This window comes from Pteronotus mesoamericanus, unplaced genomic scaffold (genome assembly GCF_021234165.1).
Source record: "Pteronotus mesoamericanus isolate MK-2021 breed Mesoamerican mustached bat unplaced genomic scaffold, CSHL_Meso_final contig_50, whole genome shotgun sequence".
NCBI lineage: Eukaryota > Metazoa > Chordata > Mammalia > Chiroptera > Mormoopidae > Pteronotus > Pteronotus mesoamericanus.
The window spans coordinates 6722317-6738469 of record NW_026555186.1 but is presented as its reverse complement, the minus strand read 5'-3'; the positions used below and the strand labels follow the sequence as shown (position 1 = coordinate 6738469).

General features: G+C 42.7%; 1 protein-coding gene across 4 annotated transcripts in view; it reads left to right on the top strand.

Moving 5' to 3' along the window:
* Positions 1 to 16153, top strand: part of TRIO (trio Rho guanine nucleotide exchange factor) — a 317818-nt gene that overhangs the window by 117332 nt on the left and 184333 nt on the right. For all 4 annotated transcript variants that reach the window (XM_054578325.1, XM_054578323.1, XM_054578324.1 and 1 more), the window contains exons 3-6: positions 2142 to 2256; positions 8289 to 8481; positions 11302 to 11814; positions 13366 to 13488. In XM_054578325.1, the coding sequence (XP_054434300.1) occupies positions 2142 to 2256; positions 8289 to 8481; positions 11302 to 11814; positions 13366 to 13488 (944 nt within the window). The remainder of the gene's footprint in view (positions 1 to 2141; positions 2257 to 8288; positions 8482 to 11301; positions 11815 to 13365; positions 13489 to 16153) is intronic.

Here is a 16153-nt window from a genome sequence, read left to right as displayed (position 1 = left end):
GTGAAGCAGTACAGCGAAGCCGTCAGTACCTCTGTACACACTTATGTTTAGTCCTCAGCCCCGGAGCGACCAGAATGGCCGTGCGCAGAGCGCACGCCTGTCACCCTCCCCGTGACCATCTCTGAAGGGCAGATTCTGGATTCTGCCTTTCGCACCGTGGTCGACCCTGCTTTGTTTGCCTTGGGAGACACGACCCAGAGAGAGGACAGCTGAACGTGGTTCCTGGGCATTTCCTCTCCCTACAGAATCAAGCAATATGTTTCATTTAAAAATTCAGAAGGGTAGTTCAGGAAGATGTTAGCTACAATTCTCTTTAACAAGAGGGGGTGAATGTCTAAATCTAAATACCATACTATATTTTTAAAAACTCAAGTTTCTGTAATATGTGTTGAACTGTAAATTTTTTTATTAAGAATATTGATTCCGCTTTGAAAAGAATGAAAGATGTTAGGGAATAAAAATATTAAAATTGTTTCCTGTTTTCTTATATTGGAGACAAGAGGTATGCCAGAAAACTAGAGCCATTGATATTACCCTAAAAATACTATCTGATGTTTTAGACGATTACTTCGTGATGACATTCAGTTCATTCTAACAGTACTGCTTCTCCCTTTCAATAGTACTTTTCATTCATAAAAGAGGCCCAGGTAGGAGCTCATCGTTTAGTTGTCCTTATGACATCTTTACTACTGTAGAAAGGACTAAAACTGTTAGTTTGAAAAATTATGTAAGTTCTTGTCAGGGCAAAGGACCCAGCTGTAACCACAGCAGCAGAGTCCAGTACCTTGAATTATGCAGCTGGAGTGACAGAGCCTCCTAACGGGGTGATTGCTGTGATCAGGTCGGGACCGCTGGGTGCCATGCATAGCATGTGTTGGTAGCTATGATTTAGTGCTGTTCCCATTTAATACCAGAATTGTTGGATTTATATATAATTTAACACTTCTCTGGACTGTGTAACTGAACAGTACATGTGGTTTGTTTTAAATATTCAGAATTAAGTTTATTCCTGGTTAGGGAGAGTGTTAATCATTCCAGGAAATTGTAAATGGCCATATTCGTAAAACATATTTTTAAAATAACATCTGCTGAATAGATTCTTGGCCTTTTTAAAAGGAAAGAATCTGGTTTTCTGTTGTTAGTTTGGTTGCTTTTTGATCTTACCTATGCTGATGAGGTAAGTAATTAAGATGAGAAAATAATTAAGAGTTGTATATTGTGACTTGAGTTTTGAGATCTTAGTGTTGTACTTCTGAAGAGAGATGACCAGAGTTATAAAATTAAATGAAGGATACACTTGGGAAGGTTCAGTTTTTTAAAACCCTGATGGAAGTAATAAAATATGTATATGACAATTCCATGAAAAATTGTCAGTGGTACCAGCAGACTTCATTAGAATCGTGTCTATGTTAATATTTCTGTGCATCTAAAAAAGGCCAATCATCTTGAGATTTGTACTTAGTATGTGATGTAACTTTTCTGATTTAGTTCTAATTGACAGTTCCTGCCACAAAGCTTTCCCCTACCCGCTGAGCCTGTTTTTGTGTATGTGGCTTTGTATGAGAGCTTGCTGACCATTGGGGTTGGGTACTGCCCTTGAGAGGGGAAGCTGCCCTAGATCCAGATTATATAAATTTGTCATCAGCATGAAGTTTGAAGAACATTCCTGTCTTTCAAGGCTTAAAACCCAGCTTGGGTGGTAGCAAAAAGAGAGTTTAAAGTGCAGTGTGGGGCAGGAGAGGAGGGGAAAGTGCAGAGGAAAAGGAGAGCTGGGCGGTAGGTGGAGGGGGTTGGCGGTTTAAGGCTCGTGACACGTGTGTGTGTGAAAACTTTTCTCTCTGCAAACGTAAAAGTGAAGAAAGGAGGAAACGCTTTGGAAAAAAAGGACAAGGCCTTCTGCGGTATGTTCCAGGTGGTGTGCAGAACTCACGCTTTTCCTGAGTCCCAGGAAGGGGGTGCAGCCTGGCCATGTCCCACTGAAAGGGGGACGGTGGCCTTACGCACAGTCCTTTCTGGCCATGCAGATGTTGGACGTACAGCTCTGTGTGAGTGGATGGGTGATGCCGCTGGACTTGGTGGCATGTTAATGCCCTGTCTTCCCTTGTTTTTGTCTAAGTGTGCTCCAAATGCTTGTTTTTCAGGGGGCAGAGATAAACGTGGAGGTCCCATTTTAACCTTTCCAGCCCGCAGCAATCATGACAGAATACGACAGGAGGATCTTAGGAGACTCATTTCCTACCTAGCCTGTATCCCTAGGTAAGTTTTGGGGCATTGGGGGCTTCTCCTTATTTTCACTGTCCTAAGGTAGCACCGTGCTTTTTAGAAAATAACTAAACCCCAGCTTCAATTGCAAGCGGACAAAGTAGTGCAAAATTAAAGCCATGATCTTTCTCCTCATTTCCACTTTGTGACCATTCCCTCTTGCTTACAGCACTTCTGGGTGCGGGGACGGGGAGGTACATGGTTTGAGTGAAGAGCTTTTTGTGCGATGGTGGGTAGGGATGCTCACAGGCGAGGTGTTGGGACGGGTTCCTGAGGCAGAAGTGAAGGAGGCTGTGGTTGATGGTCCTGATCCCAGACACCTGCCCTGGAAGCCGGACAGAGAGTGCTGTTTGTAATGCTGTGCTTCTGTCTTCCTGCTGAGCTGCGGTTCCTTACAAGTATCCTCTTGGTTTATAGCATGAAGTTTGTGCGGCATTAAAAATCCTTCCCAACTAATATGACGGGACATCAAGTTTGGGAACCCCCATGCAATCCAAGACACCACTCGTGGTAGTCAGGGAGATTTTTAGTTTATTGCTAAAGAACACCAAGAATAGGCAAAGCTTTATTTTCTGGAGAGCCCTGAAGTGAAGTGAGGCATGATTGATAAGAATGGCCTGAGTGTATACTTGAGCAATTTAGAATCTTTGTTTCTTCTCTGATTGAGGTTTTTACAGCACTGTTAGCTGACAACCAGGGAAAGAAATTCCCCACTACATTAACATCCCCATTTAATTGTTCAGGTTACTTTTTGGAAAATAGAATACTACTGTGATGTCATCCAAGGATACAGCCACATTTGAAAGAAGAGATTATTGCGTGCTGTGGGTTGGAGGATACTTCCCTCTGAAGAAAAGGAAATCTTTACTCTAGAAAAGCATGTGGTAAAGGAGGGCATTTTCTAAGCAACTAAATTAGGACATGTTAAAAAAAAAAACCTAACTTGGTCCAAATAGAGGCTAAATTAGATGGTAACTTTAAGGAACATGCTATACAAGAGAGTAATTAATAAAGGATGATCAATAGCAACATCATAGGTTCTGAAGGTTTAGGTGAATGCACTAGATCCTCCCCAGCACAAGGTTGGTGACACCAGCCAGGGATGACAGCTGAGCCCATTTGTAACCCTTCCTTGCTGTGGCTGATGAGGTGGACTGTCTGGGTTTTCTGTGTGGGGTCCTTTATGAGAGAACTATCACTTGGTATCATTAGTAACAAAGGGGTAGCATCCCACTTACACATACAGAAAATATTTCCCCTTTCTTCTTATCCTGGTGTTTTCTTGAACTGCTGAACTGTCGAAATCAAAAAGTTGGAAAGGGTTTTAGAAGTTACGTACGACTCACTATCCCTTCTAAATGACAATATAGTTGAGAGCGGCCATTTACTGAGTTCTTAGGTGCCAGGTACTGTGCTAATGATTCGAAAAGGAAGTAGAGCAATACAAAGGACAATTGTCAAAAAAAAAAATTCTGACCTAGCAAAATGATAGTTGTCATAGAGTTTAATGAAAAACAACTTGAATTTGGTATCATCCAGGTGATTTTTTTAAATTACATAATTCAGTTGGTATATGTAACTTTGGCAACTTGCTTTCTAGTTTTCGAGTCTGTTTTCACTGTGAATGTAAAAAGTTACTTTTCATTTCATTCACATTAAGTCCTGGTGGCTTGGGGCTTCTCACTGTCCTCACTGCTCTAAGATGTGGCGCTGTGCTGTCTAGAAAACAGCTAAACCCCAGCCTGAATTCTAAGCAGTAGTAGTAAGACTATTATCACAAAATTTATTCAGGTATATTTTGGATCACCTGGACAACTCACTTAAAAAAACACACACACAAACACACAAAACTTAGTCATTGGAAAATTCTGAGCATACACAAAAGTAGACAGAATAGTGTAGCAAACATCATGTACCTGTCATCTACCTTCAACAGTTAACCAAGTTTTGCAAGTCTTGCTTTTCTCTAATTTCCCCCTGGAATATTTTGTAACAAATCCCAAACATTATATTCTTTTGCTCATAAACCCTTAAGTGCATAGACTGACCATCCAACTACCCAGCACAGTCGCTTCATTGCCTAGATTTGCTTTTATATTTTCAGTTCCAAGCGACAAGAAATGCCATTCGCTTGTCCTTGGTTAATGAGCAGATGGACAGGTAGACATAACATGGAAGTGATGCATTTGCCCAGTGAGAATGGAGGAAAATTTCATGGCGGCCCAAATGGACAGCAGTGGCAATGAAATGAGTTCTCTCTGGGTCCACCCGGGGTCCCACAGGGATCCAAAAAGAAATGCGCTCCCTCTGGTGAGCACTGCCTTGTTTTAGCCAAACAATAGGATCGATAAAAACCATCAGCGAATTAATGGTGTGTGAACTTTCTGGACTTGGGGGTGTGCTTGTAATCTCAGAGTGGTGTAAGCAGCCCTGAGGGTCTGTGAGAGTCCCCAAAACGTTTTGCGATGTGAAGGCAGCCTCTGGCGGCGCCCCAGCCAGCCGGGCCCAGGGCTGCATGTTCCGGACTGTGGAGAAGTGTGCCATCCTAGAAAGCAAGCATAGAGCCACACTGTCTGTGACCTGGCACGAGCTACTTAATTACTTTTATCCGTTTTCTGATCTACAAAATGTGATGCTAATCGGTTCTTTTTTGGATCATTGTGAGTATTGAGTAAGATGATTTATGTGCACGCCCAACGCGGTGCCTCAGGTACAGTAGTTGCCTCAGAATTAGTGTAGCAGTTTCCATCTTTCATATTTGTTCTTTTCCGTTCCTTCAATTATTTTCTTTTTGACATGTGTTCTAGAGCCAGGTCATGTTGTTTTTCTTCTGCATGGCCTGTAGATTGTGCCTCTGAGAATGTGGCCCTCCAGATTACACACATGTGATCTGAGACAGGAGAGTCGTTCAGGCTTATTACTTGGGCCACCTTCCATTCCCCTCCCCCTCCTTTAAAAAAAAAGGAGTAATGAAGCGATTTTCATAGAATTCACATGCAAGGAAACTTCCCATTAAGTGTGGGCAGGAGAGTCACGTGGTGGCAGGACTTCTTACTGGTGTCATGGGGGTTCTCACACAGCGATAAAAACAACAGCGGCCTTGGTACTTCTCTGGGTGTTTACTGTTCTTACTATGTTCCAGAACACTAAAGTGGGTCGACCTCTCTGACTCTCCTTGGTCACTAATGAAGCAATGTGGAGACTTCTAATGGGTTCATTTATGAACTGTCATATAAAAAGGGGCTTTCAAGGAAGTGAAGAAAGTAGTTTCTCTTTCTTGGAGACTGGCATTGAGGAGAGACCTAAAGTTTCTGTATCTCACAGATAAAACGAGGGTCTTAGACAAAACTGCCAATCAAACTGCTTCCTAAGACACAGTATCCAATGTGCTCCTTACCAAGCATTTGTGGCGAAGGAATAGCTGTAGTCCACCTCTTGTTGCCAACTGCATGTGTTCCTTAGCTGCTCACGAGCAGAACTGGGTTCCAGAAGGTTTCCTAATCATGACTGACTTTGAACTTGGTAAAGACAGATGGATTGAAAGTATGTGCACTCCCAGCCCAGCGCATGCACAGTTTTCATTTCTTGGAAAGTCATTGGGTGCTAACAGTTTGATTGTGGAGGAAGGTGAATAGTTAATCCTTCTGTAAACTGTGCAAGCTCAGGGTGCCTTTTGGCTGTGTCCTTCTTCAGCTTGTTCCTCTTGTTAAGACTGGAGTTATTCAGGATTCTCTTTAAGCCCCTTTCAAGTGCAGGGGCTTTGTAGTTCCATGCACATACTCTGTAGGCTGTGTGAAGAAGAAGAGCGGCTGCCAGAGAATTTGTCTTGATATAGCGAAGACTGATGTTTAAAGTGCAGTCTACCAAACAGCAACTAATAAAACAGTAAGACACACTGCGAGGGTTATGTAGTGTCCTGCCCTTGTGTGGGAGCAGAGCCTGGGAGCCTGGACAGAGGACAAGGCTTCGTCCTGCTCAGGCTGGTCTTGCCCCCGGGGCTTCAGAGCCCTGACGTCTCTCCTGAATGGAATCTTGCAACCCTGCGAACCCTGTTAGAGCCCAAGGAGGTCCAGAACTCTTAAATGCAGTGACTTGGGAGATTTTCAGACATTTCCGGATGCCCTGTTTGCCTCTAGGATTTGTGAAGACGGCCTTTGGTGTTGGCTGGGTTGTGGCCCAGGACCTACATGAGACCCTGAGTCGGGGTAGCATGAGGAGTGTGTGAGCTGAATGGTAACGCCTTTCAAGCTCCTAGTCATACAGGACTAGGTGACTGAAGTCAGTCAGATCATTCCTACAGTTTTCCACATTTGACTGAGAAGCTAGGCTGCCAGATCCACCCATTTTCTCTTTATGGCTTTCAACACCATGTTCCTCAGATTGTGAGCCACCATCTACTCAGGCTTTGTCCCCACAGACTTTTCCAGAATACTTGTGTGGCACCCTCTTACACCGATATAGCTGCCTTGGGAACTGCCTGTGAGCCTTGGGACGCCATTATTCCGGTGACGTGAATCAGGACAGGGAAAAGGAGAGTGCGCGCGCGCGCGTGTGTGTGCGTGTGTGTGTGTGTGTGTGTGTGTGTGTGTGTGTGTGTGTGTGTGTGTGTATGGAAAAGGGAGGGAGAGGGAAGAGGGGTGAACTCATGCAAGAGAGCATGAAATTGGTTTTAATTTTGACTTAAAATTTTTTTGACTTTTTAACATCCCTTAATGGTAGCAATTAGTTTTCTGAGTTTTTAATTTAGACTAGTTTCTCAGGGTGATTACATGAGGCAGAAAAAACGTCCAATACTTTTCCCATAGTTCTGGTACGTCTATGCTGGGTGAAAACCTAAAATTCCTGTTTGGTGACCATGAGGCTTGAGGTGGATTTCCGAAGTGCTCACAGGCAGCTGTCACCTGGTTCACGTCTGCACCAGCATTAGCGGCCTGTGCGGACTGTGTACCTACTATGCAGTGGTGAGGATAAGGCTGTTCCTTAAGTGTAAGGCCGGGTAAACCTGAAGGTACCACCAAGTGAGACTAGCGCTTTCTCCTGTGTTTAAGGACTCTGACCCCTGTCGTTTATTCCTTATTACAGGAGCACATTATATGTATTTATGACGTAGTCAGGGGTTGAGATTGAATAAAATTAGTAATTTGTATTGCTTCATCAAGGTCACTAAAAAATTGGCTTTTTGGTTTGTTTGTTGATACTGTAAGAATGCAGAGAGGAAGAGTACGATGACTTCTTGCACTGCCTTGATACGTGCCAAGTGTCACAGAGCTCCTACCACTGCCTTTGCAACTGGGTGAAAAGGCAAATAATCGCAGTGTTACTATGAAAATAGATTGACCCCACAGCTCCGCCAGCCCCCAGTGATCAGCAGGGCACCCTGGGGAACCTCTGAGACAGCCCAGCGTTCTGGGACCAGTGAAAAGGAGTAAGACGGCACATTGAAAAGTTCCTGCCTTTGCTGACAGCGCACGGGTTGCGGGGGCTATGACACCCCACCTGGGTGGTGTGCACACGGCAGAGGTCTGGCCCCATTTAGCGCTCACCAAGGGCCTGTGCTGTAATAGTTGCTAGGCAGCATGTGTGATCAGTTAATACCCAAGAGCTGTTTTTCTCCTAAAGAGGAGACAGGCTGCAAAACCATAAATACAAAATGAAGTTTTAAATGTTTTCACCGTTGAACTCTATTTTAAGTCATCATTGTTCCTGGATGCACAAATAGCCATGGCTATTCTTTCATGACAAGGGAGGGTGAGAAAGAGTTTGGTTCCACGGGTAAGACTTGAGCTCTTTCTGAATCGATTTCCAATATCCTTCCGTGCCCCTCCGCACTGTCCACTGTGCTGACCTGCAACCAGGCTGTGGAGCCGGGGGTGGAGGGAGGCGCCCCGTCCCTTCTGTTCCTCACTTGTCAGTGACCCCACAGCCACCAGGAGGAAGCAGGCAGAGTCACCATTGTCCAGAGGGACTGTGCCCAGAAAAGAGAACAAGAGTTGTGTGGCTTGAACTTGTGTTTTCTTTCTCTCTAGTGAAGAAGTCTGCAAGCGAGGCTTCACGGTGATTGTGGACATGCGTGGGTCCAAGTGGGACTCCATTAAGCCTCTGCTGAAGATCCTGCAAGAATCCTTCCCCTGCTGCATTCATGTTGCACTGATAATCAAGCCAGACAACTTTTGGCAGAAACAGAGGACTAATTTTGGCAGTTCTAAATTTGAATTTGAGGTAACTTCCATGTGTGGCCAGACCAACTATATCCATACATGTGGTTTATTGAAAAATGACTTTTTCCTCATCATCTTAGGCTGATAATAGATTTTTAAAAAAGTTTAGTTTTAGGGAGGGGGACAGGAGGGAGAAAGAGAGGGAAAGAACTATTGCTGTGTGAGAGAGACATTGATTGGCTGCTTCTCGCATGGACCCGGCCTACGGCCCAGGCATGGGCCCCAACTGGGAATCAAACTAGCAGCCTTTCAGTTCACACTAGCCAGGGCTGATAATAGATTGTTAAAGCCATATATTAAATGGGAATTGCCTATCTTATGTACTATGTAAAATTAGTTTTTGCATGAATTGACAAAATTTAGGTTCATTTCTTGTGGTACCCTAGTAGATCATTTTACCTAGAGTGGGTTTAATTTTGGTTAACTTGGTTTTGGATGGTAGGTAAGGTTGCTGCCTCGCAGGCAGTGTATCAAATGAACTTCAACCTGTTAATTTCCTTTCTTTTCCATTATAACCTCTACCTTAAGTTACCAAGGTTCCGACAAGGCTTTGATGCAGTTAGTTTAATGAGATGATTATGGGGGAAAAGCCTCCTGGCTAGCTTGAAACTACATTAATGCCATATTCTTTAATACAATTTGAGTATTTTCTGATAATAAATTATAATAATAGATTGCTTTTGCTTCTTCTAGCAACTTTCACAAACATTAGGGTTCAGTGAATATATGCATGTATTTTAAAGTAAACAGTGTGGGGGTGCAAACAATACTTTCTTTCCCACTGTTCTAAGTTTTCTGTCTGGTCTCATTATCAGATTAGTGTGAGACAGACTAACAGAAAATGTTCAAAATTTATTACAGATGTACATGCAGTAGGGCTATAAGAAAATGTGACCCAAAGACACACTGGGCAGTTGAGGTGTATATGCCATTTTGGACGAAGGAGAAGGAGGCAGAGGTCTGGGATTTCAAAGGGAAAGCAGGGAGATGAGAAAGAGTAAACTATGGTCAACAAATTCTTGCTGGGCCACCCAGAAACAATGGGATACAGAGGGGAGTCCAACAGACAGGCTTTGCCCCATCTGTCAGTTTGAGTTTATATCATGATGCCAAGGTGATGTTCTCTTCCTTTAAGTGGGTTTTTTTCTACCTGTATTCCTTGGGGCAGGTAAAGGATGAAAGGTTCTTCCTGAGTCTATTTTTTGTTAATAACCAGCTTAAAATCAGTATCCCAAAAGACATATTTGGATGCAGCAAAACTTTGGTCCCCTTCACGGCAATTACAGTATTAAATATATCACCAAGTATTAATTTTTGAGCTTTATGTTACATGTTACACTGTTCAAAGTGTTTTCACATGTGTGTTACTTGCATTTTTTTTAAATCTCTTTCCATGGTACTGATTTTTCAGTCTGAAACCTGAATTCAGTTTTGACTTAAAACAACATTCAAAGGATTTGGTTGAAACATGGAACCAGCAAGCCTTTATATTCATATACAATTAGAAGTGATTTGGGAGGACAATTTATTGGGTCTTACTATTTTCTTCATGCAGAATTTAAAATGTGTTGTATTTAATTATACACGGTTTAAGCAGAAATAATGGTGTGGCAAAATAATGCATGCAAGTTTTTGTTTAAATTTGCTCTCTCCCTCAGGCCTTTAAGGTTATCTGTGCTGGTTTTTCTAATGAACTTGTTTGTCTCCACGGACATTATTAAAAGTCCAGGCAAATGAGACAGGGATGAACTTATAGTCACATTCTCTATAAGAAGCAGCCCCTCTTTCTAGCTCAGCTGTCCTTTGCCAGACAGCACAGCGATGCAGCTGTGGCCTTCTCTGAGGCTGGAGGTGACAGGCGGGGCTATTCTCTCTTTTGTCTTTTGGCTCTAGGCCACAAATATTCTTTCTTTACCTTTGTGTTCGCATTTAATTGCCCCCGCCCCTCATGCCTTCCTTGAGGCATAATTCCTATATTACTCCTGCAGCGCACCTGACAGGTAGGGTGAGTTTAAAATTTCCTGTTTAGGTTGTAATTGACTAAAACTTTGTCACATAGTACAGATTATGTACAACACTTGTACTGCTCAGAATCGTGGTGCATCATTGCAGTGAATGAACCGTTCTGTCTTTACCTTTGTGAAAAGAGCTTCAGCCAGCTTTCTTGCTCACCCTTGTATATTTTCTACATTAAAAAAAAGTCATTCATATCCTCTCATCTGTTACTTGATGGGAGGTGGGGCTTAGGAAAGAGGAATGATGAGGGTGGTCTGGTCATAGCAGCATCGATCAGTCACCTAATACACAGTCCACAAGTAAGTATCTTTTGTGGGAGCCGGTGCTCCAGAGGGTTGTTGAAGCCTATGAACAGGACGTTAGCCTGATTGCAGGTGGTGAGAAGCCTTGGCAGAGGTCTTTGTTGGGAGTGAGATGGCAGAGTGGCATGGACGAGGAAGGCTGCGGTGACAAAAGTGCAATTTCTGAATCGCCTGCTGTGTACTTGGCAGTTTAGCACATTTCCCGGTTAATGTGCCTAAGACAGTGTGTTAAATTCCACAGTCTTGGAAAGAAAGCAAATTTCTTTAGCTCTCATGAAATACATGAGTCTATGTGCTGCACTATGGGTTTATTTCCACTGACTCTACTATAATGTTTCTTTTATTTACATTTATTTTCATGGGGCCAGAACAAGGTGTGTTTTCTGTAAGTAGATTACTTGCTTTCTGTTTGAAACTCTGTGACTAAGCATTGCTAGTTGCTTTATGATAAGACTGTGTAGAGTAGGTTCATCTTCTCATACATATTTTTTTTCCCCCTTAAGACAAATATGGTCTCTTTAGAAGGCCTTACCAAAGTAGTTGATCCTTCTCAGCTAACTCCCGAGTTTGATGGCTGCTTGGAATACAACCATGAAGAATGGATTGAAATCAGAGTTGCTTTTGAAGATTACATTAGCAATGCAACCCACATGCTCTCTCGGCTGGAGGAACTTCAGGACATCCTAGCCAAGAAGGAGTTGCCTCAGGATTTAGACGGGGCTCGGAATATGATCGAGGAACATTCCCAGCTGAAGAAGAAGGTGATTAAGGCCCCCATAGAGGACTTGGATTTAGAGGGACAGAAGCTGCTCCAGAGGATTCAGAGCAGTGACAGCTTTCCCAAAAAGAACTCAGGGTCAGGCAATGCGGACCTGCAGAGCCTCTTACCCAAGGTGTCCGCCATGTTGGACAGGCTGCACTCGACACGGCAGCATCTGCACCAGATGTGGCATGTGAGGAAACTGAAGCTGGACCAGTGCTTTCAGCTGAGGCTGTTTGAACAGGATGCTGAGAAGGTAAAGGAGAAGGGAGAGGGATGCTAACATGAGACGTGGAGGGAAGCTTCCTGGATCATTAGGTCTCAGCAGCCAAGGCCAGTGTGGTGAAGAGAGAGGGCTGGGGCAGGGTAAGGTACTCTTGTGGCATTGATTAGAAACGGCAAGTGTCAGTTGAGGGAGCGCCCTAAATCTGCTTCTCAGTGTTACTCATTGTGCAAGTCAGTGCTATTTTAGAAACTTTGAGCTATTAATTACTGATAGCTTGGTTTAGAATGCCTGTAAGAGAGATAAGAATGATGTCTTCAGCTAAAAGAGTGAAAATTTTATAGGGTTATATTATTGAAAGCAATAATTATGTACATATATGTCTTTTGCTAATAACTGCCCTTCCACATATAAAAAGCTAGTGACAGAACACCATTCAGATCTATTATTTTTTTTTTTATAGAACGGTGAATAACTCATTAAAAATAATAGCTTCTGGGAAATACAGGCAATGATTGTTTATGGTCTCATGTGTTATTCTTGTGCTCCAGACAAACTAACTAGTCAGTGAGAATTCTTGTCAGTTCCTGGCTAACTCACTCGTAGCTGTGTGAAAACAGTGCACTTATTTATAGGAATGTGTTGCAAGCCATTAATGTGGGTGAATTGATCCCTCTTCATTTGAGCTCATTGGAATTTTTTCATGGATAGGAGAATGTTTTGTAAAGTAAAAAAACTACATTAGAAATCTTTGATATAAAAGGACCTTTTGAAAGGTGACCATCGAGTACTATTATTTGGTAAGCTTTTAACATATCTGTCAGTGTACTTACTTTAAGTACTGCTTTAAGTACTGCCTTGTCAAAGACACTAGAAAATACTTCAATTACTAGAAAAACGGCTGGCCATCTCTGGTATTCTGGTTCAAGTTATAGTAGCATTGCTCATTGATAGGCTATTTCTCTCCCCTTGAATGTTTTCCCTGTGAACAATGTGATTGAACATCCTTTTCTAGGTAGCAGCTCCATGGAACCTTAAGAAAGATGTCTTTGTTAATTTTTTCCCAATCCTTTTTTTATTTTCACAGTAAATTTCACAGTTTGCATTTTTCCCAGGCTTCTATTATACTTCTTATATTAAAGAACATGAACTTTTAGTCTTTGGAATTGCTATTGGTAATCTGAGGGCATAGCAAAACCTACCAAGAGACCATAAATCCCTAATTTTACCTAATAGGTCTTTAACTGAAGAGCAGTGTGGCCTGTTAAGTGGTTCAGCATAGCAGGGGAGCCAGGTTGAGAGTCAAAAGATTAGAGCTCTTAGTTAGCCTGAGGGATTTGAAGACCTTTGCTCCTTAATTCTTTATCTGTCAAAGGAACCCATTATGTAAGATTTTCTTATAGATCCTGCAAGTTCAGAACTGTGCTGACTTCTGAGAAGTCAATTTTCTGATCCCAGATGTCTCAGAGAGGTTATCAGAGAGAGGATGTTTGTTGCCTTTTCTGCGTTTAGCCTTGTTCCTGGGTTCGTGTCAGTCATTTCCCTTTCTGGAGTGATTCCAGGTTGTCTTTTTTGTTCTGATAGATGTTTGACTGGATCACACACAACAAGGGCCTGTTTCTGAACAGCTACACTGAGATTGGGACCAGCCATCCTCATGCAATGGAGCTTCAGACACAGCACAACCACTTTGCTATGAACTGTATGGTAAGATCCCGTCAGAATCGATGTATCCCATATGGGAAAGTATTTGAGCAAACGGGAGGCGTTTACACAGATCACATCCCAGCAGGCAGCCAGGAGGCTGTGTGTGGCCTTCAGAGTTACTGATTGGATGGTGGCAGCTGACCTCCAAGTGTGGGACATTCTCAGTGTTAGCAGTGTCTAAGTAGCTGGTTTTCAGTTTTCGGCAAACAAAAAGGAAAATGAGCCAGCAGACAAACCAGTGAACCTTGAACCAGCTACGTGGAAGTCAGTTCCTGTGCTCTACTCTTAGGAGCCTGCAGGGGCTCTGGAAAAGCCTCTTGGATGGAGGCCTAGCGCGCTCCCTGAACAGACCCTGTCAATGTGCTGGCTGTCCTTGAAGACGAAAGAATCAGCCAGCCTGCTTTTAACCTCAAAGGCATACCCTAGTTCTCCTAAGACATGAGGCTTCCTTCCAGGTTGAACTGAAGGACTGCGGTCTGGCTGTCAGCCCTGCTTGGAATCCCCTGGCCCTCTCTGAGTTTGATGCTCTGGACAGCCTCGGTCTGTTGTGGCCAGATAGGGCTCGCTGCAGGGCTGCATTGCAGAAACTGAAAAGACCCAGCAGTGAATTTTGAATAGCACTTTGGTTATGTTTTCTGCAGTTAGTAGAATTAAAAACGATGCATTGTTTTACAGGATATATGGTTGCTTCTATAGACAAGTAAGATGCTAGAAATTTCCTCTTCAAGGACAAGGAGTTTGGGGTTGGACTTTGACTAGCCTGTGAGAATTAATCACTCGTAGGCCTTGTAACATTTGTTTCAGAGCATTGAAAAAGTACATAGATGGGGTCATGATTTAAATTAATTAAGATGCCATTTAATTAAAGTTTGGTCAACTTAGTGCTTCAAATTAATTAGTTTCAATTAGCAGTTAATTCAGATTAGCAATAAAATTTTTGTAACAGATACCATCAAGACATTTGATATCTGTCCTAGAGTTTAAGGAAGAAAATCTCAGGTGTAAATCATCAAACCCGGGCCTAGTTAAGGAGAGCCGAAATGTTTGCATTTGGGGGCAGCTTCTTAGAAGAACTTCTTCCTAAAAATCCCCACCAATTTTTCAAACTAGTCTGAAACTTCAACTATTGTTGAAAAGCACAATCAGTTCACTGTATTACATATTTAAAAAACCAGAAATATTTAAATATATTTTAGCATTGTTAGTGACAGACTTAGGTATCAACTGAATGGGAAGCATAGGGTGGAACACAGGAGCGTGGGTTATGAGTACAGGGGTTTTAATTTTGACTTTCCTATCTCCTGCGTGACCTTGGGCTGGCTCCTGAACAAACTCTGAGCCTTGGCTCCCTCATCTGTGAAGTAGGAGTGATGTCTACCTTCCATGTTGTCAAAATTATTTTCTTTTTTCTGCATATATGAAAAGCTAAGCGTAGGGCTGAACACATAATAAATACTTGATAAATGATTATCACAGTCAGTAATCTCATCAATTTAATTAAGAATACTTTTAAAACAAACTGAAAAGTATGGCTTTTTCTTTTTTTCGGTTCAAGTATACTTTCTAAATTTCTACAATACATCTCTATTATGTTTCTACGTTGAAATGTTAATTAAAGGAATATGGTAGCCCTGTGCCGTGCTGGGTGATGACTGGGGTCTGCTTTCCAGGCCTGCCCTGCCCTGCCCCTTGTTCTGAACAGCTCCATGAATCCTTAGCCTTCATCTAGGACTTTTATTTATGCAGAACAAGGGCCTGTTAACCTCAGCCCTTTCTTGTATTATTCACAGCGTTTTTGAATACTTTTGAAAGAGAAAAGGAGAATACTATTGATAAATATCAATACGCCAAGTTGACAGTCTTTAAATAAAGCATATTAGGGGATACCAGTAAGTATGATCACTATACTATCACAGATTATTTTAAAAGGAGTGCTGGTAAGGATGGAGGTGTAGGTACTTGTAGGGTATTGTGCAATGTCGTATTTGAGTGTAGGTTGCTATGTGCCACTGGGTTCCTTCACCTGTGATAGAAGAAATGGAGATATGGAAGAGGTATGAGGAAATGGAGATATGCACAGAACAGTACTCTATAGTCTATGAGCATAGCCTGTTGGAGGCCATAAAAGTAAGGCAGGAAATTGTAATGGATTCTAGAGCAGTGAGTCCCCTCAGTGGGTCCCAGTGGTGAACCACCAGAATGGAGAGCTCTTGTTTGGATTCTAACAGAGGGCATCTGCTTGAACTGTTCCTACAGAGCTTTTGGGTTGATTTTCCTCTTTAAGGACGTAGAGAAAGCAAACATTAGCAGACATAGTTAACTGTCACTAAAGAGAGAGAATATGCATGTGAGCAAGGGAGGCACTGCTTTTGACTTAAAGGACACTTGTGAGAGCATTAATGCCACATGAGCCAGTGAGGCCAGTTCCCTGCTGATCGCGCCCTTGACTGGTGCTCACAGCCTCCCAGAGTGTACTCTTTCCCTGCCACTCTCCACACTCAGCCATCTGTTCACCGATTCTAGCCTGCAGATGCAGCCCAGAAAAGTATCTTGGAGGCTGAAGTCTAGTTTTCTGATGCCAGATCTAGGCAGCTCCACCTAGTTCAGGTTTGGGTCAGAAATGGAGGAAAAGTTAAGTAAAAGAAGGTGCAGGGAAAGAATGGAC